General features: G+C 54.6%; 3 protein-coding genes across 4 annotated transcripts; 2 read left to right on the forward strand and 1 right to left on the reverse strand.

Moving 5' to 3' along the window:
* Positions 1-974: 974 nt before the first annotated feature.
* AGMAT (agmatinase) lies at positions 975-4445 on the forward strand. The gene is made up of 7 exons (XM_056330629.1): positions 975-1364; positions 1513-1715; positions 2481-2529; positions 2645-2840; positions 3156-3335; positions 3590-3674; positions 3783-4445. Exons 1-7 carry the CDS (start codon positions 1027-1029, stop codon positions 3893-3895), a joined length of 1164 nt encoding a protein of 387 aa, XP_056186604.1. The 5' UTR covers positions 975-1026; the 3' UTR covers positions 3896-4445.
* On the reverse strand, positions 4413-16883 carry DNAJC16 (DnaJ heat shock protein family (Hsp40) member C16). Of its 2 annotated transcripts, none has more exons than XM_056330625.1 (14): positions 16400-16883; positions 15484-15550; positions 14219-14549; positions 13180-13364; positions 12174-12278; positions 11409-11567; positions 10899-11029; positions 10498-10681; positions 10120-10302; positions 9798-9874; positions 9235-9315; positions 9031-9129; positions 8403-8570; positions 4413-8002 (listed from the first exon to the last, which is right to left on the reverse strand). In XM_056330625.1, exons 1-14 carry the CDS (start codon positions 16870-16872, stop codon positions 7606-7608), a joined length of 2640 nt encoding a protein of 879 aa, XP_056186600.1. In that variant the 5' UTR covers positions 16873-16883; the 3' UTR covers positions 4413-7605. The 2 variants fall into 2 exon arrangements, with proteins under 2 accessions (XP_056186600.1, XP_056186599.1); XM_056330624.1 differs by having other exon boundaries at positions 8403-8573.
* On the forward strand, positions 5481-24986 carry CASP9 (caspase 9). Its single transcript, XM_056330628.1, has 10 exons — positions 5481-5612; positions 17854-18073; positions 18634-18681; positions 18888-18922; positions 19852-20034; positions 20772-20861; positions 21540-21687; positions 22765-22944; positions 23139-23248; positions 24426-24986. Exons 1-10 carry the CDS (start codon positions 5502-5504, stop codon positions 24516-24518), a joined length of 1218 nt encoding a protein of 405 aa, XP_056186603.1. The 5' UTR covers positions 5481-5501; the 3' UTR covers positions 24519-24986.
* The last annotated feature ends 517 nt before the right edge of the window (positions 24987-25503 follow it).

A 25503-nucleotide genomic window follows, 5' to 3' on the forward strand; every position in this document is an offset into this window, starting at 1 on the left:
CTGTTCCCCGGGCACTGCCTCTGGAGCTCTTTGAAGAGTAAATACTGTCGCTTTTCTGGCAGGTCTCCGCTCTGTCCTCTCTTTCTGGCGGTCTGCAGCGTGGGGAGCTCAGCAAGGCGCAGCTCTGCCTTGTTGACATGCAGTGTCTTCCCTTGTCCCTGCAGTACGGGGCACGGAACACGTGTTCCATAAGCAGCTGGAGGGAGCAGGCTCGCTGCTGTGCACCTGCTCTGGCGCGTTCCCTTGCCTCTGCCTTTCCCTGTCTCTCCGGGGTCCCATTGCTGCAGAGTAGGGAGCAGCATGCGGAGCTGGAGCCGTCTGATTTCAAGTGTGTCAGTACTAGGCCAACCAGGGATCAGATGGATCGAATGGTGCTGGTTACCTCCAGGCATTAAGGAAACTTGCTCCCCCTGGAAATCATTTCATCTCTGTCCTCAAAAATGGCCTAAAACACTTGTCCTGCAGCACTGCCGCCGGTTCTTAAATCCCCGTTAGTTTCTCCTTTGCGTTTTGTCTGTCGACAGTTCTGCTGAGGTTAAACTTATTTTTGTTTTCTTTCCCTGTCTGCCTTTCATTAGTGAGACATTTTTATGATTTTTCAGCATTTGTGGCGCTTTTGTAAAGCGTGGTTTAACGGTATATGCTGTTAATGCAACAAATGCTGCCTCACTTTTCTGCATGTGCCTGGAGGGAGCAAAACTGGACCGTTGCCCAGCACGTCCCAGCATGTCCCTCTTGCCCTGTTGTGCTAATCCCTAGGCAGGCGCTTGTCGGAGACAGGCTGTGGTGTTTGTTCCCGGTGCTGGCTGGGAAGCAGAGCAGGCGTTGGGAAGCGGGGATGGAAGGCCAGGAGGAGGACCTCGGGGGGCTGACCCAGATCTCTGCCCCTGCCCGAGCGGTGGGGTGTCCGGCTGCACTTTGAACCCCGGGGAGGGTGGCGGGCGCTCTGCCCGCCCGCGGTGTTTGAGGTGAGACAGAACAGGCTCTGCTGCGTGTGGGGCTGAGGGTCGGAGCCCGTGGGGCAGAATGAGGACCCTGCTCTGGGCTGGCTGCAGCCAGCTGCTGCCCCGGGAAGCCGGGCCCCACGCTCGCAAGCTGGCTGCGGTGGCCGCCCCACGCTGCGGCCCCTGGCCCTCGCCTGTTCTGGCCACCTCTGGCTCCTCGCCCAGCGCGTCCCCAGGGCACAGGGCCCCTCGCCGCTGGGCCTCGCGGTTCAACATTCCCCCCAGTGCCCTCTCGGTGGCCCGGCCCGCGGGCGTCTGCTCTATGATGAAACTGCCCGTTCAGGGGTCGGCAGAGGGACTGGACGCAGCTTTCGTTGGTGTCCCTCTGGACACGGGCACGTCCAACCGGCCAGGAGCCAGGTAAGGACTCGCCGCAGTGCCTGGGGAGCCGGTGCTTCGCTCCAGCCAGCCAGCACGGCTCCTCTGGGGAGAGGGGTGCTGGGCACACGGCGTGGGCGGCAGCTCTGCCCAGCAGCTTTTCTTACCCAGCTGCGCTGTCTCTCCCCAGGTTTGGCCCACGTCAGATCCGGGCTGAGTCGGCGATGGTGAGGAGATACAACGCCAGCACGGGGGCAGCGCCTTTCGACTCCCTGCAGGTGGCTGACATCGGCGACGTGAACGTGAACCTCTACAACCTACCCGACAGCTGCCGCTTCATCCGAGAGTCCTACCAGAAGATCGTGGCCTCCGGCTGTGTGCCCCTCACCTTGGGTAAGGAGCCTGCGTCCCCCTGCCGTGCCACCGCGTGCCTGCTTGTCCGAACTCCCTCTTTTCCCCACCTCATCCAGTCGGAACGTGATAGAAGGTGAGCGATGAATCTGTCCCTGGCACGAGGCGTTGTGCTGTATTTACAGGCCCTCTGCTGAAATGGCTGCCAGTAGTGATGCCTCCTGCGCTGTGCCAAAAAGGAGGAGGGTGGGTCAGCTGAGAGGCCCTGTCAGTGTTCCCCAGCCAGCACAGCCTGGAGCTCAAGGGAAGGCAATCAGCGACACGCTTTCTGTGTCCTGTTGCACAGGACCCAAAGCAAGAGCAGCCTGTGTCCCTCTGGAAAGCCTCGAGCTCGAGCGAGTGCCCGGCAGTGTGCCGCTTTGTACAAGGCGTGCTTTGGGCGCCTGTTCAAGCTTCCAGCTGTCACAGCTTGGCATCACTGAGTGAAGTGAGTGTAGAGAGTCACGAGGGGCAAATCATCAGTTACAGCATCCTCAGAAGTGAATCAAGCACCTACTTAAAAGCCTGGTCAAGTGTCCCGCTCCATGAGCTGCGGCTGCCGGCAGTGGTGCGTCTCTGGTCCTCCTGAGGAGGGAGGAAGCAACCTGCACATGGGATCCTCAGGTTTTCCTTCGGGAGTGAAGCCCTAGGGTGTAGAAACAAGTGCAGGATTAATGGAGTTGGGGGGGAAAATTGCCTGGGAAGAAACATAGTGAGCGCTAAGCACCTCTTGCAGGGCTTCACACCCTCTTGCCTGTCCTGTTGTAGGTGGAGATCACACCATAACCTACCCCATCCTGCAGGCTGTGGCAGAAAAGTAAGTTGCTAATTTGGAGATGTAGATTAAGGACCTGGGAAGGAGCCTCAGGAAGGCTCATGGCAGGGCCATTGTGCACGGGATGGGGATTAACACAGCCACCTGTCTCGACTAGGCATGGTCCCGTGGGACTGGTGCATGTGGATGCTCACACCGACACCGGGGACAGAGCCCTGGGGGAGAAGATCTACCACGGGACCCCATTCCGGCGCTGCGTGGAGGAAGGGCTGCTGGACTGCAGCCGCGTGGTGCAGATCGGCATCCGAGGCTCCTCTTATGACCCCGACCCTTACCAGTACTGCCGGGAACAGGTAAGCTCAGCCACGGGCCTGTGCCAAGAGTTGCTTTCTTTCCCTGCCACTGATATTCCCATGTCATTAATATTCCCTTAGCATCAGCTGGGTAAGAAATGTCTTTTCTGCACCCTGTCCCATGCCAGCAGCTTGGCCCACAAGACAGGTGTTCCCAGCCCACCGAGCCGTTAGTTGAGCAGCATGTGCGAAAGCCGAGCTGTGGGCACTCTGCAGCTTGGCCCTGCGCTGAGGATTTATCCTGATGGGGCAGGGGATGCTGCGCTCTGCCAGCCTTCCCTGAGCGCACACCCACGTGTGTCCGTGTGCCCGCAGGGGTTCCGGGTGGTCCTGGCTGAAGAGTGCTGGCTGAAGTCCCTGGGGCCACTGATGGAGGAGGTGAGGAAGCAGATGGGGGAGCAGCCGGTGTACATCACTTTTGATATCGATGGGCTGGACCCTGCCTATGCCCCTGGCACCGGGACACCGGAGGTGGCTGGGCTCACACCCGCACAGGTAAGGGGGCGCAGCTTCCTTCCCCCCGTGGGACAGGGACCTTTTTGTGCCCGTTAGGGGAGGTCATAGCACCAGTGCAGGGTTAGGGAGGCCGGGGAGCATTTCGTAGGGGTCATGAGGAAGGGAAATGTTGAACTAGTGAGGTTTGGTCTGTAGAGGTTGGGTTTCCTTGTCTGTGTATGGGGAAAGCAGAGCCCTGGACTGGCCCACTAGGTCAGGTGCGCTTCCTGATCCCAAAGCTGTTTTCTTCCCAGGCTCTGGAGATTATTCGTGGCTGCAAAGGACTGAACTTAGTGGGATGTGACCTCGTCGAAGTCGCACCCATGTACGACATCTCTGGTGAGTCTAAAGATGGTTGGCAGTAAAGAGGTGTGCCTGGCCGGCAGCTGGACAGCGGTTGCGCATTCATGGCTTGGGGTTCCCCCCCCCCTTTCTGTCGCCTCTCAGGGAATACAGCCCTCCTGGCGGCGAATCTACTGTTCGAGATGCTGTGCGCCCTCCCCCGAGTGCAGACAGTGCGAGGGCAGCTCCCACCTGCCCCAGGGGCAACGCGGCTCTGACCCTGGCCATGGCTTTCGGGTCCCGTTCCCCTTGACTGGTTGCAGCCAACGTGGGCTTTGCAGTGAGGAATAAATGCCACTTGCTACTAAAAAAGGTAATTTTAAGCTGAGAAACTGTTAAGTAAAGTAGCAGATGGGTTTGAACAGCCCATTTTAACAAGGGTGGCTGTAGCTTTTGAGTTTGCCTGGGAAAGGAAAAGATGAGGCTAATGGTGTTTCACCTGTGCTCTCACCACTGGAATCGCTCACCTGGCTCTTAGGGGGGGCGCATGGCAGAACCGCCATGGGTAAAAAGTTTCTCCCATTAAGATGCAGCAGCAGGACAATGAACGCAGAGGAAGGGAGAGCAGCCGCAGGTGGCCTGGGACTTGTTCTGAGAACAGGGGGATACCCGACTCAATTGCCTGCGGGGATAACCAGGCATCTCCTGCAGCAGGAGCAGTGTAATTGCTCTGGGAGTTTCTGAGCTGACGCGGAGGTGAGGTTAGTTTGTACGTGGAAACACAGAGCCACCTCATCACACATTAAAATAGTTTATTTTGGTTGCGAATCTGTAACCGTCTTAAAACAAAACATCAGTGCCCGTTCACAAATACAAAAAAAAAAAAAAAGACAAAAAAAAAAAAAGACAAGTTTGCCAAATAAGTTAATTCTCCCCCCCTTTCCCAGTATCAAAAGTGCAAAATATGTACCTAATTTTCAGTCCTACTTCTCAGGCTGCCTTAGCATGCTAGTTCCTGGCAGGCTTTCGGTGAACAGCACCGCTCCGTACAGGGAGGAGGTTTGGTACCACCTTTAGCCCCCGGGGGGCTGCACCCCTTTGCTTCTGAGCGGTGTGCAAGCGCTTGGACCTCCCTCGAATAGTCCACCAGGACTGAATTTCCTCCGTCTTTGGATGACGAACCACCGCGTGTGTAACGGAACCGCAGGTGCGCTTTGCTGATGATATGTTATGATACGGGTCGAGCGCCGCTGGAGGTGGGGGGGGGGGAAATTACCGGGGGGGGCGATGGCTCGCAGTTGCTGAGGGAGGGCGGACATATCCTGGGCGTACGTGGCCTCTGGCCACACTCTCCTACAAGAAAGAAGCACCCATTGCTCTGCAGCGGGCACCAAAGCTCACCGAACGAGGGGTTTAGAACAGTTTGGCATTTGCTTCAGCCCACAAAACGTTTCTCCGTCAAAGGGCGACAGGAGCCAAGCTGGTCTGACCTGGTTAAACAGGAGCTGTGCTCCCATTCCAGCTGCAGCCGGCAGGGCCGGAGTGCCGCAAGCACCCCTTAACCAAAACTCCGTCCTGAAGGGGAGGTGGTTACCTTTGCTAAAAACAAATAATTGAAAAAATGATTCCAGCAAGTGGGCGGCGTGCGACCTGTATTTTGAAGGCCCAAGGGCTTTCTCTTTGTACTTGGGGCAGGGCTGAATTCCCTGGCTGTAGCACAGCTAGGCACTTTTTTTTTTTAAACACACCCAGGGCTTTCTTCCGGTTTCTGAGTAGCTGAAGAGACAGCGGAGACTCAGAGAATTTTCTTTTGTTTTTGCAAATGTCTTAAGAAGTTATGCAGAGCCTGCCACCAGGCTAAGACCTATTCTGGCCACGTCCTGCATGGCAAGCTGCAGGGAAAGCGCACGAGAACGCTGTGGCAATGGCTCCAGCCAAACGAAGATGAAGTCTAGCAGCATCCAGCCAGCATTTTGTTCCCGCTCTACTTCAGCGGTACATGTGCGCCTCAGTGCTTTTTGGCAGGGAGCAGACGTCTCTCTTCCTTCCTTCCTTCTTCCTTCCTTCCCTCTGCTTTAGTGCCTCGCTCGTGCAGCAGTTCAAGCTGCGGCCCAGAGTTGGCTGAGCTAAAATTAAGTAACCTCACATAGGGTCAGCTGGTAGCATCGTAGCTTTTATTTGGAAGTACATCATACACGGTGTTTGAGATACCTGTGGTGGTCGAAGCACGCCAATCTGCTCCCAGGGTGGGGAGAAGCACAGCAAGCCAAGGGATTGTGAGCAACTAGGTCACAGTGGCAGTAAAATGACTTGAGCATTCCTGGATTTCGTATGGGATGGGCAGCTAGATCAGAGATTGGCAGAGTTGTTCTAACTGGCTGCTCTGCTACGACGGCAACTAAGGCGGCAAGGGGCAGCCGAGCTTTGAGTTAACCCCACGTGCTTGACTGAGCATTCTACTGTCAGGTTTGGCCCCCACGGCAAAGGCCACCCCACTCAGATCCCCGTGCTCCGGCACCGCCGCAGCCTAACGGCGACCTGGTACCACGGGGGCCTGGGCTGGAAGAGGCACCGCCAGTGCCAGCCGGTGTGAAGCAGCAAAAAGGAAGAATGAGCCCCGCCGGATTTCAGCCCTGGCCGCACAGAGAAACCCTGCTCCTTCGCTTTAGCCCTCGAGGGTCTGGCCACGAATCTGCTGCTCGCCTTCCCAGCAAAGGGTCTCCCTTTCCCCTCACTGTGGTGTCAAAAGCGGCTGTTGGAGCTAAAATGCCAAAGCCCAAACCAAAGCCCACGCTTTGTGACTGCCCTAGCTTCACACGGACCTGCCAGTTCAAAAAGACCCCCCCAACGCAAATGCACAAAACCCCCAAGGCGGCAGCCTGCGTGTTGAGACACCGAGGGTGGTGGCAGGAAGGAAACGGGCGAGAGGCTGAAACCCAGCATCTGAAACCCACGCCTAATCCAAAAGGAGCTTCGCGTGTAAGCGACAGTCTGATGATACCGCACGCCTTGGGCAAAGAATTAGGTTCCACGATACAAAGGAAGGTTTGTACTATGGGTGTAAGGGTGTTTGAAAGGAGCCCGGACCGACTCCCTGGCAGCTAGGTAAAGTTTCTTTTACACATCTACTGGCTTGTAGCAGCTCACGCCTACTATCTGAGGACGCAGTTAAAGTTATGGCTCTAGGATACATCGTCTAAAATAGACAGAAGCAGAAAGGCATCTGAAAAATTCAATGTGACGTTTAAATGGCTCAACACTTTTACAGTATTTACGACCGTGCAAAACCCCTTCCCTCCCTGGTTACGGTTTTGCCAGTGAAGCTGCACGTGGAACTATGATACGATGAGCATGAAACATGCAGATTGCCTACCAGCCCGCACCACAGGTACTCCCAGCTACAGTTTGCTACGAGGGAGATGCTCCCGACCATACCCTAAAACACTTACTCACTTACCACAGGGAAAGCTGATCAAGTATGACTGCCTGGTGGGAGGCCTTTCAGAAAGGCAGGGCCCAGGAGGGTCCGCAGGGTCTTGCCGGTGTTACACCATGCACCACGGGCTAAGCACACGGGGAAGGGGAGAGAGAACCACGACCTGACCTGCGTTACCGGCCGTGTTTGGTCTGGCCCAAGTCGCCAGGGCAGAGGAGTCATGGGGTTTTCTTCAACCGAGGTCAACTGAGAGATGGAGCTGGGGGTGACTCGGGAAGCAGATGTGGCAGAACAAGAAGGGAAAAACGGCCTTCTTGGCTCTTCGGTAGTACGGTGTCCAAACGCACGATGAGTGGGCGGCGGGGGGATTTCAGTGCGCTTGGCTGCGCTCCCGGGCTCCAGACACGGGGAGATATTTTCTAGTTGCCGGCCCTAGGAGAGTTCATCTAAAACCTAAGGTCCATTTGTCACGCTTGTTTGTGTATTCCTGGAAAGAGCTGTCCCTCGTCATCTTCATAAAAAGTGTGTCTGTTAGAATCTCTTTAAAATCCCTCAGTCTAGCGCGGGCCACGAGGGGATATAGAACCTCTGTAAGGAACCCTCCAGGAGGCGTTCCATCCAAAAGGACAATTTGTGTAATTTGTTTTTAATGGATCGAGAACCCGGGCTGCAGGAGGATTTCCCTCTGGCTTCCACGGGTACCAAGGAATTGTACTCCTCGCATAATGCCAGGGTTCCCCCCTCATCCCCGGATCGGTGAGGCTTAAAGAGGCAGAAGTATTTCTTGTGGCCGTTCAGAGCCAGGACATAGCCTGTGTAGTCACGTTCGAGGAAATGCTTGTCATACTGGTTTGGGATGGGGGCCGCATCCTGCGCGAACTCTAACAAGTACTCCAGCCATTCTCGGTGCTTGTCCAGGCTGAGGAAGGAGAAATGAAGAGAGCTGCTCCTGGGGGAAGAGTAAAGGGGAAGCGGGATTAGCACGTGCCTCCCGAGTCGGACTGTTCCTACTGGACAGGTAAGCATTGGTAAATGAGGGCAGGTGCAGAGCTGGGTGGCCGCAGCTCCTTTTTTAACCCCGTTCAGCACAGGTGACCAGTGCCTAGCGTGCACCCTCCTCACTGAAATATGGGTACGGCCAAGCAGCAGCAGCACCAAACCTGTCTGGCTAGGAAAGGCTGCTTGGTTTTTGGTGATGCGTTGCTGCTGATGTGTGCAGAGGCCACTTTGCTGGCTAGAAGCATTCCCTCCTGGTGAACGAGCCAACACCGCTGCTAACTTGTCATCAGAGTGGCATTGCCCAAGCTGTTAAAACCAAAACAGAAACCTGGGAGAGGGCCCCGGCCTACCCTGTGAACGTGTAGACTTCCAGGGCAAACTTCTGGAGGAGCATGGTTTTGGTCGAGTTGGACAGGATCAAGACCACGTTCATGTGACCCGGCCTCAGGCGCACCAGGTTGCTGTTGTAGTTGATGTCCGTTAGCTCAGTCACCTCGACGAAGCCCTTTTTGGGCATCCTGCTGCAACAAGACAGTGATGAGGTGAAGGGGGAACGAGGGACCGGGAGAGGCTGAGGATGGAGGAACTGCAAAGCCGTTCCCTGTCCTCTGCCAAGCTGTCCCCGTGCCCTGGAGTTCAAGCCTGTTTAATGGGTGCCAGGGCCAGACTCGGATCTTCCTCAACGAGTCGGTCAGACCTTGACCTTCCCCGCCTCTCCCTGAAGATGCCATCTGGGGCCCACTCAGCAGGAATCACGTAATAACTAAGGCTGCACACCCCCGTCCTTGCTGGCCCTTGGTGCTGGCTGAGCACAAATCCCACCCCTCTCACTGCACCCACGCTGCCCCACACAACGAAGGCGCCATGCCCGTACAACTGTGGCGCTTCTCTGCCGCCCCCCTAATGCTCTGCTCTGCCCAGAGGCCCCCCAAGTGATGCTTCAGTGGAAAATGTGTGTGGAGAAACGAGAGAGGGAACCTGTTACTCTCTTTGCCAAAGGTTGCATCGTTCTTCTCCATCTTTGCAGCGTTTTCTTCTTTCTCAGAGGGAGGAGAGTCCCTTGTGTCACTCGAATCACTGCAAAGGAAGATTATCTTGGGTGCGTTTAAGGCACTGCAGATTGGAGAGAGGAGCTATCAGCTGGACTGTAAGATCCCCTGGGACCTTTTGGCCTGCACTCACCTGAAAGCCTGAACAATGACAGTGCCAAAGAGAATGAAGAGCGCAGAGAAGAGCAAGGACAGCAGCGGCATCATTTCTCGCCTGAGGGGAAGATTTGCAAACAGCAGTCAGGGCTGTGAATCCCACAGTTTCTGTTCGAATTTCAGTTCCTGTTACCTCAAGTAATACCATGCGGTTTCCCCAGAAACTCGCCTGGTTTCCTGGGGTCTTAAAGACAATCAAGATTTTGAGCACTGTCCTGCTCCCACCCAATAGGAAGAGGATAAAAACATTTTAAACGATCCATTTTAAAAACAAGTGACAGGGAAGAGGTGAAAGACAATGAGAGATGTGTGTTTTTGGGAGCATAACATCCACGCTCAGCCTCGAGGCAAAGCATGGCATACTCGAGGCAGAAGCTAACGTCACCGTGGCACCACCACTCTTTGCCTAAAGCTCGAGAGAATACTGTGTTTTGGTATGTTCTCAATTCCTGTCCATAAGACCCTGTTTCTGCTATGCCTCTGAAACAAGGTAATAGCAGTCCTGCTCCCCATTAAGACTCATTCACACCCAATCCGTACCAGTTACTGTGAAACAAACTGTCCCAGCAGTCTGAGATATAGTCCAGCATGGAGTAGAGCCATCGGATAAGGAACATCTGTTGAAAAAGAAAAAAGCCAATGCCAAACCCGCTACCCAGAGCACCCTGACGGGACTCTCAACCCTTAAACCAAACCCTGGGCCTGATCAGGTCTGGAGCATGCCACAGGCTTCTCTACAAGAGCGGGAAAGGGGTCTCACCCTGGTATTTTAAAATCTAAATAATGCCTGTGAAGGGCTGCAATGGGACTATCCGAAAAAGGGGATGCAGTGGTTGGGCAGCTGGAAAGGCCACATGCTTACGGGAGCGAGCTCGTCATTCAGGTCTGCCAGAACGGTCTCCAATGAGAGAAGGCTGGGGTCTGTCCTCAGCTGGTCCAGAAGATCCAGGAGGATGAAGTTGTCCTCTTTGCTGCCTTGCCAGGCTTCCTCCAAGGCTTTATAGACGACCTTCCCAGCATTGTTGCGTCTCTCCAGAATGACCACCTGGACGAGGCAGTAACAGCGCAGATGTCAGTCTGGGGAAGGTACAGTTTTCTAGACAGATATTACGCTTCAAATCACTGCCCAGAATTGGGAGTCAGATCAAGGTATAGCCTCCTGCCCAAAGTGATGCGAATTAGAACAGGTGAAAGGAAAGGGGGAGGATGGGAAAAAAGAAAAAAAAAGGGGAACCCTCACAGATGATTTTCCCTTATACTTCTCCTCGTCCATCAGCAAGGTGTCGGCAAATTCCGGCTGCCGATCATTATAGATGTGCACAAACTTCAGTGTGTCTTTTGTGTTGGCCACAGCAAAAGTCAAAAATGCGTCATAAGCTGCAGCAAACTTGTCACCTTCTCCAGTAAGCAAGACCACGCAGTGCCTAGGCAACATGACGAGAGGGTTAAGAGCCATTTAGGAAACGAGAGGAAACAAGCATCCACTTTCCCCTAGCCAGAACCCCATCCTGCAACATGGATACTGAACGTGACGCAATGCATTTGTTCCCCTGCTTGCTCAGAATCAAACAAGTGGCTTTAGAAGCAGCCCCAGCGCCCCGGGGAACAAAACGGGGGGATGCGTCCCCCACGGAGCCTTACTTTCGCTGACGGTGAGACTTCTTCACAGGACACAGCTCCTGGAACAGCCTCTGGCTGGTGAGTCTGGCCACTGTGAGGAACTTATTTTGGGAAAGGAAGTCATCGATGAGCTGCTTCTTCATCTCTCGTGCCTGGTGAGGACAAAGAAATCCAAGGTCAGAACCAAGCCGGACGAGGAGAGCAAAGCTGCTGTGATGTTCGTGCCCGAAGGCTGCCAGCCACCATGGTCTTCCTGGAAATCACCCAAGACGTTTTGAAGCCCTGAGACCAAGCAGCTACTTGTGGCCACCCTCCTCAAAAGATCAGACACCGTAGCTGAAGCCTGGTGAGCTTCTTCTCTCCTCAGGCTTGCTTTTCCCTGCTGCTGAAGCCAGAGTTTATGCTGACAACGAACACTCTGAACACTCTTTGCTTTGACGCCTGCCACTGACTGACCTCTCGTCACAAGCTAAGTCAGAAAACCTGGGTGTCTGTTTGGCAGAAGCTCCCGGAGGGGGCTCCGAGCCGTACCTGCACCACATCGGCGGGCCTGTCGATGTGCTCCTTGAAGACCATCATGGTGGGAGTGTAGACGTTGATGTTGTACTGACGGGACAGCTCTTCCGTGCCTCGGAGTCCGACATAGACGTAACCAAAGGACAAGTAATCTCGGTATGCAAAGGCAGTCAGCTGGATGGGAAGAAAGCACCAGCATGTGTTTATGTGAGACAGCAAAACAGCATTTTCTCCCCTCTGCACGTGCCTGAGGTGACTTTGCTTTGAGCATGCCTCCTGCTGTGTTAAAGGTTGTCAGGCACACGCTTTAAGAGGCAAGAGCCCTGCCTCACCCTCGCTGAAGCCCAGTTTGCATCCCCTTAGTTATCATACAGGGAGCCTTAACGGACCCCAGCTGGCTTTTACAGCCTGACCTTTCGCATGGTAGCAGGGGGTTCACAGCAAACAGGCTTTTGGGTACCCAAAGGAGCTCTGCTGCAAAGATCGCTCACTACCAGTAAAGGTTAGTTCCTGTCTCTTGTTGCCACTGCCTCTGAAACCCACCCGTGCCTTCATGTCTGCTAAGGGTACATCCGTGGCAGGGCAGAGAAACTGACCCCCAACGCAGTCGGTCACCTGGCCACGCTGTTTTCAACCGACGCAAATCAGCTTGCTCTCCTAGAACCAGTCAGTAGTACTAAGCGGCATCGGTCCGCCTCTGCTCACAGCGATACGGCATTTTCTTTTGGCACAGCAGGATTTATTAGCAAGTCAACGGCACAGTGACAGAAATTGCATTACCTTGTATAATAACGGGACAACTGGCATATGATCAAATAGGAGGACGTGGGGCTTGTTTTCTTTCTTCCAGTTGGAGAGAAAGCGGATGTAGTTTTTATCTGTAATCTTTAAATAGAATCAGAATGTTAGTGGAGCCTCTGACGAAGGCACACATGATGCCCTACTGTCATGTCTGAAGGGGAATCGAGCCTGAAAAAGCTGTCAGGGCGTTACAGAAAGCAGACTGTGGGTTCACCTTTCCAACAACAACAACAGGCGTGCTTGCTCTGTGCTTTTTTGGTATAGGCAGTGAATTAAAACCATCCATCTCAACTCCCCACCAACCATCCCAGTTATTGCACCCTCTGCCGATGCAGTTTCAAGACAATACTGGTGCCACTTGTGCTCTCCTAACTGTTCATCAGGACCATATGTTTTATATATGGTGGGAAGCCAAGGCTTTACAGGCATCTGTAAAGAGAAGTGGCCCTCGCTGAAGACCCCGCAGGAACACGAGGGGAGGGGAATGAGGCGCTGAGCAGATGACAGGCAGGTGAGAGCACTACAGGGCCTGACCTGGCCATGTCACACTGAAAAGGGGAGGTGGGCGCTCTCAGATGCTGCCCCAAATGACCAAGCAAGGCTGAAATGCAGGAATTTTGTCTGCAACAGGTGTTCCCTATATCTTTGAAAGGGATCATGCTGCCAGCTCCACTGTCCAAGGTCTGAATCAAAACCGGACAAAACAAACCATGGGACTCTGGGATCTCAGTGAGTTTTAGCAGACAACACCTACGAGCTGCCGTGCAGTCCCTCATCAGCTGGATGACAGCCCGAGGAAGAAGGGGAGTGAAATCTGTAATGACAGCTCTTAAAATGCCCTGCCAACCTGTTGGATCTTCATGTGCTAGGGACACACATCAGCTTGGGGGCCAAATTAAATGGGTCAGCCACCAAAACAGCTGAAGAGAGATGCATATCCAGATGGATGTGAGAAGTGGCACGCGACACCCTTACTGGAGCATACCTTTTCTATGAGATTCCCTGGCAGGAGGTTCTCCATGAATTGCCGCAGGTTTTCTCGAACGACGGCATTGTGGAAGAAGGTTATTTTCCCGTTAATGAGCCCTAGGAGGGACGGCGTGCTGTGTGCCCCTAAGTGATGGGCGAGGCGTCTTTCGTATCCGGCGTGAACAACTCCGATTCCTGCTCCTGGAAAAGGACAGCGAGTTCATGTGAAAGGCAGCCTAGCAGAAAATTGGAGCTGAAGAGCCATTCTACTGCCCAGCGTCCTGCTCAGGAGTTACTCATGGGACCATCCCTCCTAACTCTGTACTCTCCTCCACTTGCAATCCTTCAAGACTGCATTTAAACTCATAGCTTTATCTATGGGGAGAGGGAGAGCACATGCTGTCCTCTTTTCCACTGTCCACTGGTATTCCATGTGCTATGCTAAAACCTCAAGTAGAAAAACCTTAGCAAGCAGGAACTACAAGGCCTTTGTCTCCTGATGTCTGTCGAGTTTGTTTTCCTGCAAATGCATGCACACAGATGATGTCTGTGGGGAGAATGAGGAAGCTGGGCGTGGAGGGGCGAGTACAAAATAAATACCTGCTGGGTGTCCAAATGCCACATGCTGTAAATCGCAAAACTTACGGGATGGCAGCAGCCCTCAAGCAGAGGACGTATTCTGCAGGGATCTTTGCCTATCAGAGCCATCTGAGTGCAGGACCAAGAGCAACACAGCACTTAGGCTGGCAGCCTAAACCCGTAGCGGTGCAGTCAGCCCTCAGCCCCGCCGCCACCTATTATCGTCAGCATTGGACCAAGCTGCCAGCCGCACGGTCAGGAGAAAAGGTGCCTTGCCCTTGCGATCTAGGGGCCTGGGTTTTCCACCTTCTAAGCCGTAGCCTCATTGATTACGGTGTCAGTAATGTTTGGGAAAGCCTTAGGCTCAACCCCTGAGGAAATCTACAGCGTAAATGTGGTCCCCCAAAGCCCACGGTGATCACCACAGCCTCACCGGGCAACTGATGCATGCCCAGCCTCAACGGCCTCGTCCTTACCCAGTGCCTCCAGCTCCTGAGCAACTTCTTTCCACACAGGCTCAATGTGGATGCAGCTGAAACACCAGTCTGAGGTTATTTTGATGAGGTAAGGTTTCTTGAAACTATCCGGAACGATTTCATTGATGTAGTGGGAAAAATGGAGCAAATACTTCTCATCAGAGGTGTCACGCCTCTCCGAATTAAAAGGGAAATGAAAGAAGGACTCGTCGAAATAGAAGCCTTCATGGAAGTGGTGGAACTGGCGATGCTGGTGCGGAGAGTAGCCCTGGCTTTCCCCGGCATCTCCATAGCGGTCAAAGTTTGCCCTCTTTTCCTCGTTGGAGAGGATCTGGGAAGGAGACGATAGAAGAATGCTCACCTGAAACCAGGAGGGGGAACTTCCCTGACAATACTCCCTCAGTAAATTATGGGCTATGAGAGAATGTGTAGCTTTTGCTGCGTGTTGGGAGGGATCAGTGTTCTGGAGAAGGGAGCTATCGTGCGGCCTCCAGGCTCGTTGCAGTCAACGTGGGTAAAAAAAGCCAAAGGAAAGGAGCCTGTAAATCAAGGCCACTGTACCCATTGCAGACACCGACTGCTCCCTGAGCCCAAACATCATGCCATCTCAGCACTGACACTACTTTTCCGGAGCAGCTTTTGCTGGCATCTGCTTGAAGGTTGAGGGCTTTCTTGGCACATCGGGAAGTGCCACAAGTTTTGCCGAGTAGCTGGAAGCCCCACAGAAAAACTGCAGTTTTCAGCTGGGAGATGAGAATTTGCTTTTATTTCTGTGGGCTGGGCCTACTGGCTGCAGCAGCATCAGGTCAGCTGCCTCAAACCAAGGTGGCCAATTTTGAGAGCCATGCAGGAGCGATGTGCAAATTACTGCTTATGCAAAGCATCACGTGAAGCGAGTAAAGCCCTGTGGTGAGTAACGCTGCTTACATCACCCCCAAAGCACTTATATGTACACATGACACAGATGAGATGGCCGCCCAGCCACACGGGGCTCAGTGAGTGGCCACTCCTCCCTCGTTTGAGGCTTTTTAGTGAGAACAGGGCAGACCAGTCACAAAATGACTGCGATGGAGGCCACGCTGGTGATGTCCAGCAGCTCTCTGTTGAGAAGGTGGAGGAAACTTTCCTGGTTGGTAGTGTCTGCCTCCACAGGGTTGAGCGCCTTTCCTGTGTGGATGTACGCAGAAAAGCACAAAGCCGCATCCGGAAAAATAAGGTCGCTTAACTTTTAACGATGGCAGGGTATAGCAAGAAGGGCATGTTACCTCGTAGGCCTTGCTGATCTGGATGAATTTGTCTTCTGCTCCAGGGTCCTTGTTTTTGTCAGGGTGCCTACGAGGCAGAACAGGAGGGAAAAGGGGTCAGCAGTTCCCTGCGGGGGCATGGCGAGCTGTTGGCAAGCAGGACGTGGACAGGTGGGGTGCGCAGCAGCACCCACCGAGGCCGAGATCATGTTTTCTACCTGGCACATGCTCTCCCACCCTCCCAAAACGCAGCACTGGGATGCACGCCTGCAGGCCCTGTTCCTCTGTCCGATCCCTCGCCAACGGCCCAAGCCCAGGCCGAGGGAGCACGTCTTTTGCCCACCTACTATGGCGATGTGTCCCTTGGCTGCTGCCCTACATAGCTACTGGCTTCTTCCTGAAAAACACCTCCCACCACAGCCCTCGGGGACGTCTGGGGCAGAGCCACGCAGGCTCTCAAAGCTCTGCGGCCGTGCCTTGAGCCCGCTCCTCAGCGTGTGATATTTGTGGATCCCATGCGCTTCCCTTCCATGGCCCAGTTGCCCTTGGGTGTCGGCGTGGGGGCCGCGTTGCCCTTTGGTGTCGATGTCTCACCGCCAGTCAGACCTGTGGAGGTCCCAGCTGAGCCAGGGAGAACCTCCTCCCCCGCAGCCAGGCCCCGGGAGGGTTTGACGGGTACTGCGGCTCACGGGAAGGCGGCCGCTCCGTCTTGGGATGACCCCTGGCCTGCGAGCAGGACCCGGCGCTCATCTCCGGCCGCCCGCGGAGCCCCGCCGGACGCAGACAGCCGGGGGAGGCGGCTGACGCCACGGCCCGGCTGCGCTCCCCGCTGCTGCCCGGCTCTGGGACGCGGTCCGCCCCGGGGTCCGTGTGTCCGGCCGCCCCGGGGTCCGTGTGTCCGGCCGCCCCGGGTCGGGACCGAGGGGGAGGCACGTACCATTCCCGGGCGAGCCGCTTGTAGGCCTTCTTGATGTCGGCCTGGCTGGAGCTCCGGCCCACCCCCAGGATGCGGTACGGGTCGAAGTCCCCCGCCGCCGCGGCCTGCGCTCCCAGGGCCGCCAGCAGCAGGGCGGCGGCCCAGGCCAGGCCCGCCCGCCCCAGCTCCATGGCTCCGGCGAGGGCTCGGCGGGGAGCGGGGCCGGGACGGGGACCGACGCGGCGGGGAGCGGCGAGGGCCGCGGACGGGCCGCCCTCAGCCACCCTGCGCCGCCGCTTCCGGCGCGCCCGCCCCGCCGTCACCATAGAGACGGCGCCGCTTCCGGTCAGCGAGGCGGGCGGGCAGAGCGGCGCCGCCATGGAGGAGGCGCAGCGGCGGGCCCTGCGGCGCGGGCGGCCGCGGCTGGTGGAGGCGCTGCGGGTGGCGCCGCTCTGGGACCCGCTGGAGCAGCGCGGCCTCTTCACCCGCCCCATGGTCGAGGAGATCCAGGTGGGCTGGGGGCGGCCCCCGGGACCCCGCCCCGCGGGGACAGGCACGGGCCGGGTGGTTCCCGTGCCCCCTTAGCTCCAAGGGGGTGGCCCCTGTGTCCCCTCAGCGTAGTGACAGGCCTGGGGGAGGCCTCCGTGTCCCCTCACCCCGGGGGGGTGGCCCCTGTGTCCCCTCAGCCTAGTGACAGGCTCGGGGGAGGCCCCCGTGTCTCCTCAGCACTGGTGACAGGCCCAAGGGAAGGCCCTGTTTCCCCTCACCCTCGTGACAGACCTGGAGAAGGGTGGCCCCATGTTCCCTCACCCTAGTGACAGGCCTAAGGAGACCTCCATGTCCCCTCACCCAAGGGGGGTGGCCCCTGTGTTTCCTCAGCCCGGTGACAGACCCAAGGCAGGGCCCTGTGTCCTGTCACCCTGGTGACAGGCTGAAGGGAGGCTTCTGTGTCCCCTCAACCCCGTGACAGGCCCGAGGGAGAGCTGTGTGTCCCCTCAGCCTGGTGACAGGCCTCGGGAGTGGCCCTTGTCTCTCCCCAGCCCAGGCCCTGCAGGTAAGAGGTGTAAGAACTGCCCCCTGCCCCAGCCAGTGCCAGGCACAGGCCCCCCATTTCCCCTCTTGTTACTGGGGACAGGCCTGGGGGTGTCTTACCTTGTCCCGTGCACTGCCGACGAGCTGGGGGGTGCCACTGTGTCCCCTGGGTAGGGGCTGGGGGTGCCCCCTCCTGCCTTTCCCTCCAAGCCTGACGGTGGGCTGCAGCTACGTGTCCTCAGCAGGGCTGGGTGGATGGAAGGGGTCAGGGTGGCTGCTGGGGGGTCTCTATGGCTGTCCGCTGGCTCTTGGTCTCGCTTGCCCCGGGGAGGTGTGCTCAGCATGCATCCACACAGTTCCCCTCTCTGGGTGCCAGCTGGAACGGCCGGCCAGGTGGTGTGCCTCAGCCTGGGGAAACGTGCCTGGGCTTTCCTCCTCTGCAGAGCGCCGGCAGCCGAGGAGAGCAAGCCCGGCAGCTGGTCATCGACCTGGAGACTCGAGGGAAGCAGGCTTTTCCTGTATTCCTCTCGATCCTGCGGGACACTGGACAGGGTGACCTCGCGGACATGCTGATTGAGGAGTGCGAATGCCTGCCAGCACCACTGCAGCCGATAGACCTGAGGCCTGTCGAGCTGGACTTACATAGAGAGAAGCGTAATAAAAGTAAGTATCAAGGGCACAGTCTTTTCTGGGCAAACAGTAGCTTGGGGTGTGGCAGCTGGGATCCCTCTTGCCATGGGTGTTAGCGTGCAAAGTCCTGGTTTTTGTTGTCCTGGAGCGTGGCTCATAGAGGGGACTATGCAGAGCTGTTGAAAGAACATCATGCTTTCCAGCAGTGGAAGCCTTTGAGCTTGGGCTATGTGCTTGCAGTGTGAGGAGCTTCCTTCTCTGTATTTTTGCATATGACCTCTGCAGTACCTCTGTGAAAACAGATTTTGTAATGTCTTCACCACCTTGTGCTCTGCTGAATCTGTGAGCAGATGCAGCCGTTGCAGTTGTAAGAAGAAACCTTAGTCCGTTGAACGCTGGGAAGGGGAAAATGGATGTGATGGTGTATCGCAGCCTTGCCACAGGGCTACTGTGACAGGTGGCTGTTGGCTTGGGTCCTTCTGGGGACCCTGGCTTGTTTATTTGGAGCATGAAATGTGAAGGGGGAGAACACAAAGTCTGACGGTTCTGTGTTGTTACATATGGGAACTTTCCTGCACGTTTGTCCATCCCAGTCCAAGCTGAGAGTGAAAGACCTCGAATACCTCCTGCACCAGCCCGGGGTAAGCTGCATCCCGGCTCTTCCAGAGAGAGGGCATGCTGAGCACTCATTTCTGCCATGCGGCGGGCGGGAAGGGGGAGTTGGTATGTGGTGCTGACACATCACAGGTGGCAGAGAAGGATCTCTATGAAATTGGAGTGGAAAGTGTACGATGTATCATCATGGAGAGTGGAGGGCTAACTACTGTGTGTCTGTTGTGTGTTGTAGGTGGTCTGGACATTGATAAAAGGAACCATGACCTGGTAAGTACTTGTTTAGGCATTCCCGAAGTGTTCCCTATTAAGCCAAAGCTCCATGCCTTGTGGGTGGCTACTGAAAATAACCCTGGGATAGCTGGTTCTTGCTTTGTGTTATCTGAGTGATAGCTCCGAGGCTGATGCTGCTGTAACAGGGCTGATAGGGGCTTGGGGCAGGTAAATCATTAGCCGGCTCCTCCATAAAGATTATTGCAGCTGTGACAAAAATAATGTATCTTAGAGCTAATACTTATGCTTAATTTCTGAATGCACTGAGTCGTGTGTTGTCTGCAAAGTGGTGTTTAGACTTAGTAATCATAACATTGAGAGGCGGATGCCAGGAAAATAGAGATGAAGGTGTGCAGTGTGCTTTGGCGCATTGGGAAATGCACAGGGAAGTGGGTATCGTGAATGTGTCTGGAGTTGCCTTCCGATAGCCTGTGGGTGTCTGACACACAGGGAACGGTTTGGCCATGTATGTGTAAGGCTCCTGGCTGTAGTGGTGTGGGTGTTTGGGTAGCTTTTGTAAAATTGCCGTGGTGCTGTTGTTGATGGTAGAGCTGAGTCTCCGGGAGAGTTATCTGCCTGTTCTCTTGGCTCCTTACGTGGACTCTCATGGTGAGGTTTGGTGGCAATGCCTAAAGAAACCTCCCAGGATCTTCAACTTGCCATGGGAGACGCTGTGGGTAAAGCAGTGGCCAGTTTTCCACAAAGGTGGTCCCCGATCTGGCAGGTGGGTTTGTGTTCCCCAGCAGCTGATAATGACGTGCGTGTGGAGAGCAGATGCTCTTATCTTGCCGTCGGCCTGGGGAAACGCAAAACCTGTGAAATGAGCTGCTTGAAGGAATTGCCTTGCTCGTTGGCACCATGTCCCACGGATTAGCCAGTAAGAATTCCAAATAAGAGGGTGTTTAATTGCGGTGTGTGCTTGGCAGGTTTATGAACTGAAAGCAAACCCATGCGGACACTGCCTGATCCTTAATAACGTCAACTTCAGTAGAGATTCAGAATTGGATCTGTCAACTCGATATGGCTCTGACGTGGACTGCAAGAAGCTGGAGAAGCGCTTTAAGGCCTTGTGCTTTGACGTCCAGACTCGACGGGATCTGAAAGCTCAGGTGAGGCCGACCGTGTCCAGCTAACACGAGGGACGAGTGGCAAGCCCCTGGAAGTGACTGCTGTCATGTGTTGCGGGCTGTACCCCTGTGGTGGCAGCACGCCGAAAGCCCCAGCTTGTGCTGTGCAAAGAAATAATCGACCACTTGCATCCTTTTTGTTACTGTCGAGCTGTGATTGCAGGAGAGAGGCCCTTGCGTGCTTTCACCCTTCTGCCTGAACTTTGATTCCTCCTTGCGATCTGTAGGGAAGCAGCTGAGCCTGTTACTCTGTGTAGCTCTGCCAGCCCCTGGGTTGTGTGCGGCTGGGGATGCAAGTTGCCTGTCCCTACGGTCCTCGGCCATTACTGGAAGTGGCAGGGGGAGCTTAGTCATCTGGATCAGCTGTCAAATGTAGAACGAGGTTCTCTGCTCGCCTGCTGGCCCTTAATTGGCAGTAGTGCTTTTCAGTGGCTAAATCGCATGGAAGTGTAGTTTGGTTTACGTTGCTGTGTCACAAAGAACGCAGCAAGGAGAGAAACCTATGTAATTAAAGTAACTAATGTTAAATAAGGTGGAGCCACAGAAACACTGCTGCCTTTTGCTGCCTGTATGTAGGGTGTGGGTTATTCTGTGGCCAAGAGATGGACCAGATCTTTCTGAGCAGTGCAGCTGCAATGGATGGATAAGAGCCAGCCCGGCAGTAATTTGTGGCTGAGGTATGGTTTGAAAAAGTGCTTACCATGACATTCTCCATGTAGGAAATGATTTTGGAGCTGCTGAAGCTGGCACGGCGGGACCACAGTGCCTTGGACTGCTGCGTGGTGGTCATCCTTTCCCATGGCTGTCAGGTGGGTTCGTCGCATCTCTCCTTTTCCTCATTAGGCTGGCTGCCTGCGTGGGCAGGGGTTGATTCCCCACGGGGCGGGAGAGAGGGAAGCGGTCTGTTGTGACTGATCTGAGGGCTGTTCTGCTGCCACAGTACATTGCAAGGAGTTATGTTCTCCTATCTGGGTGAAAGAAAACGGAGCTTTTCCAGCTCGTCTGGTGTTGCCTGTGGACAAGCGTGGTCCATTTTGGAGGCTGGGGTGTATAACACAGAGCCAAACGCCAGGCTGTGAGTGAAGGGAGGTAGCGTGAACCCTGATGCCATAGTCATTTGGTCCTTCCTGTTTCTCTGGCTCTGATGGAGGAGACACAGTTAGTTGTAAAGCCTGTTCCTTGCAAGGCAGAGGCCTCAAAGGATGAGGAGAGAAGTTGTTATGAAGATGGGGCGTGTTACATGCCCACTATCCCAGAGGATGAAGAACCCTGTCGCTGGAGGAGGTGGGATAGGAGGTGGATAACGGGAGGAGTTGGATGGCTGGGTTTCAGAACATGTCAAACGACTCCCGGGTGTCACCTCGCCCTGGCGTGGTGCACGCCTTCACACCAACACGAGGAAGTGAGATTTGGTCTGGTGCCTTTAGGGCTCCCTCGGAACTGGCCTTGCCTTCCGCCTTACTAGCTCCTGGATTTTCCTCTTACAGACGAGCCATATTCAGTTTCCCGGAGCCGTTTACGGAACGGATGGAAAACCCATTCCAATAGAAAAGATTGTGAACTATTTCAATGGGTCCAATTGCCCGAGCTTGAGAGGAAAGCCCAAACTCTTCTTCATCCAGGCCTGTGGCGGAGGTGAATCTTTGTTTCGGTTCTGGTGGCGAATTGGCTGTTGGGCGTGAGCAGGCTTCAGAGACGCGGTTAGGCTTTGGCCTGTTGTTCCTTTTTGTTCGTCACCTGTCTCTCTGGCTCTCTTCTCTTGCCTTTGGCCATGCATCCTGACCACTGGTGCAGATGGAGTCTGAAGGCTCGGACACCGGCTTCTCGAAGGAGGGTGGGGCTGATCTGTGCGTGCCAGAACGGTTTTTCTGTATGGAAGGGATGCGGGAAAGAAGGAGGGGAGCAACTGCGGTGCACACCAAGCACCTGCTCCAGGTCTTGGGCTGTGAAGCTGGCAGGGAAACGCAGACCTCAGGGAGTTTTCCCAGTGGAAGGTCTGTGCAAATGGGTCGAAAGCATGAAACTCCTTTTCAGACAAAGGTTGGGTAAACTTGCCATCCCAAACTCCTTGAATTGACTTTTAAGGAGATTGTCCTCACCTCCTCAAACCTTTTGTTTTGGGCTCTGCAGATGCCAAGGCAATTTTTACCAACTGGCTGACAGGCTAGGTATTTGATGGGATGAGGGAGTATTTTCGGTTTCCCCCTCCCAGGTTGGAGGAAGACTCTTACATCCCTGAAGTAGCCAACTGAATATATTTCCCAGATATCTCTCAGGAAAACAGACCTTTTTAAAAAGCACAGAGGGACATTCGCTGCACATTTAGGCCTTCACTAAATTACTAGCATAGAGTAATTCAGCTGATGGCCACAGGATATATTTATGTATATTCCACCCCATCCCAGTAGTAAGATGTCTGGCACAGTACTTTTTGTTTCAAGACAGTGTTTTACAGTTGGACAGGATGATCATAAAGGTATTTTCCAACTGCAGTGATTCTCCGAGGGCTTTGGTGCGAGTTGCCAGTGGCTCCATTTCAACCAGCACAGCCAAAGGGCCAAAAAGCTTGGTGTCGTCAGAGACCTTTTATTCTTTTTTTTTTTTTTTTTTTTTTGTTACACATGTTTTTATCATCCTAACAGAAGATGTACTATCGGTGAACGCTGGAGTAAGATGAACTTTAGGGACTGTCTTGTTGCCTTTTTTTTGCAGAGCAAAAAGATCAAGGCGTCACGGTGGATTACAAGTTGCCCAGAGATGAAGCTCCTGGAGGTGCTTTGGAGTCGGACGCGACTCCTTTTCGGGGTCTGTCGGGTAACATGGACGAGCCAGATGCCATAGCCAGTTTGCCCACACCCAGTGATATCTTGGTCTCCTACTCAACTTTTCCAGGTGAGCCAGCCCACGCAAATCCTTTGCCAGCTACAGGGGGATTAGCCAAGAAGGTTGAAGCTTTGCAGCCAAAGTCAGGGGCAGTTAGGGGCAACTGGCTCCATCCGAGACAGCACCCAGGGAGCGGCAGTGACTCGGTCAGGCGAGAACAGAAGACTGGCTTTAGCAGAAATGTTCTCGTTCTTTCTCTGCAGGTTTTGTCTCCTGGAGGGAGGCATCGAGTGGCTCGTGGTATGTGGAAGCACTGGACGCTGTGCTGGAGCAGTATGCCCATTCAGAACACCTGCTGAACATGTTGCTGCAGGTAAATGCCTTATTTTTTTTCCCTGCTTTTTGTAGTTGTATGAAAGAAGCAGTGAGAGCTGCGATCAGCCAGGACGTGGAGGCCTATGCTTAAAAACCAGCAAGGATGGTCTTGAGCATTCAGTTGGGGCAGTGGCTAGTTGGAGCTACTGGGTAGAGGTCTAATAACAAAGAAAACATCTGGCCTCAATCTGCCAAAAACTGCCTTGAGGTTTCTCTAGAGAAAAGTTATCTGGGATGTAGGGACTATAATTTTTTTCCGAGGAAACTGCTAAGAAATGACATGGCTCACCCCATTCTCAAAAGCCCAAGCTGATGGCACTGTGGGCACCGTCATAAGCGTGCCACCACGTGTCCAGGCAGAGCACATCCTTGGGGAAGTCCCGCCAGGTCTCTTGTGCCTGGAAATCTCTGCAGGTGCTCTTTTTCTCTCTGGTGCTCCCGTCACACCGTGGTAAGTCCTGAGGAGCATCTCGCCCTTGGGAAGATGATGCCATGTTTGTGTTCGTGTGTCCCATTGAGCGAGGAGCACAACACGCAGGGAATGTGGAACCCATGTGGCTAACAAATGCTTTCCTGTGCGTGCCCTGTTGGCTAGAGAAAGTTGCCAAAGGTGGGGATGAGCGTAGGTACTTCTAGACGCCTTTCCTGGTCTCTGTGTGTAAGAGAAGAAAAGTCTTAGGTGGAGGTGGCAGGGGAGAGGACCTCCTTTTTTGTCATTTTCCTGATGTCACGGTGCTGCTTTGGCACGTGGCGGCAGCATGGCAGCCATCAATGTCAGGGGAGTGGCGCGAGACCCTTTCTCCACTGGCTGGCATTTGGCTTGAGGGAAGCAACCATGGGGAAATGACAGGCGTGTCTGGAAGAAAATGGGTGGAAAGGGAATCTGCTCCTAAGTGAACACCCAAAGGGAGAAGAGGGAGTTGGGGCACCTGCTGAGAATCACCCACCATGGGCAGCCGTGGCTGATACAGCCGGGGTTTCCCGAAAGGCCACATTCCCTCGAGCGCCTTTTGTTTTTGTGGGTGAAAACATCTCATTTGAGGAGACCTGCCCCCCTCCTGTCCCACAGTCCCATTCCCTGTCCTCGTTGCCATGCTTCCCACGAGAGAGGCTGTGCCCTGATGCACAGCTCAGAGAAGCGTCCCACTCCTTGACCGCTCTCCTTCTGTTCTTAGGTGGCAGATGCTGTCTCTGCCAAGGAGAGGTACAAGCAGATCCCAGGCTGTTTTAACTTTCTCCGGAAGAGATTCTTCTTCATGTGCAAATGATGCCTGAGCTCTGAGGTGCCCGCTGAGTGCGAGCGTTACTTCCCTGCGGCCGGATGAAATCTGCGCCCACCGGTGCTCGGCATTGATGCTCCTGGAGCCCTTTGTCTGTTGAGATGTTTGTCTTGAGAAACGTAACCTGCCAACGCTGTCCTTGCTGCGAAGTAGAGGTAAGACAGAGAATGGCGCTGTGCCGATGGGAAACATTCAAGACGGAGCAGGGACGGGTGTGAAGGAAGGTCCTTTGACAGGCACGTGCCGGCCCGGAGCCTCTGTGCTCACAGAAGACAGTGCCTCTAGCTCGTCGTGATGCAGCCATGCTCAGCCTCAGAGTCATTTTGTGTCTTTGCCAGTAACCAATCGACGGAATTGAAGTCTGGCCCTTAAGTGGAATGACATGATTTTTGCAGTTGATAGTTCTCGTTTTCAATAATGTGTAATGAAAGAGGAAAGAGATCTTTAGTGTTGGCATTTCCTTGTCTGTTCCATCTTGTGAATGTGATTTCAGCATCTCCTGAAGGCTCCCCTGAAATGGGAAGAGCCAGAAAAACCTCGCTCACACAAATTTTGAGCCTGCTGCTCTAACCAGTAGTGTTTCTCTAACGTGGCCACACGAGCAGATAGAGAAGGCAGCTCCTGTCCTTTCAGGAAGTCAGTTGTAGGCAGAACTGGAGTTACAGCGGGGAAACAGGAGGATTTCTTTAAAGATTGGAGCTGAGTTAAAGCACTTGCCCTGACGAGCTGCTGCAGTGATGGTTTCAGGTCAGAAACCCTGGATGTTTGTGCGGTTTTGGGGCAAAAGCATCCTTGGAGACCAAGGAGCTGCTCTCAGGAGCTGCAGCTGCCTTTGGGTATGTAGGTGGGGAAGGGAAGTGTTGGCGAGCTGCTGTGTGTGCTGCACAGAGCTGGGATGGAGCGGAGAGCTGGGATGGAGCGGAGAGCTGCACACGTGGCTGCCCAGCCCATCTTCATCCTGTGGGCTGATTTA

Source organism: Falco biarmicus, chromosome 3 (genome assembly GCF_023638135.1).
Source record: "Falco biarmicus isolate bFalBia1 chromosome 3, bFalBia1.pri, whole genome shotgun sequence".
In the NCBI taxonomy this organism is placed as follows: domain Eukaryota; kingdom Metazoa; phylum Chordata; class Aves; order Falconiformes; family Falconidae; genus Falco; species Falco biarmicus.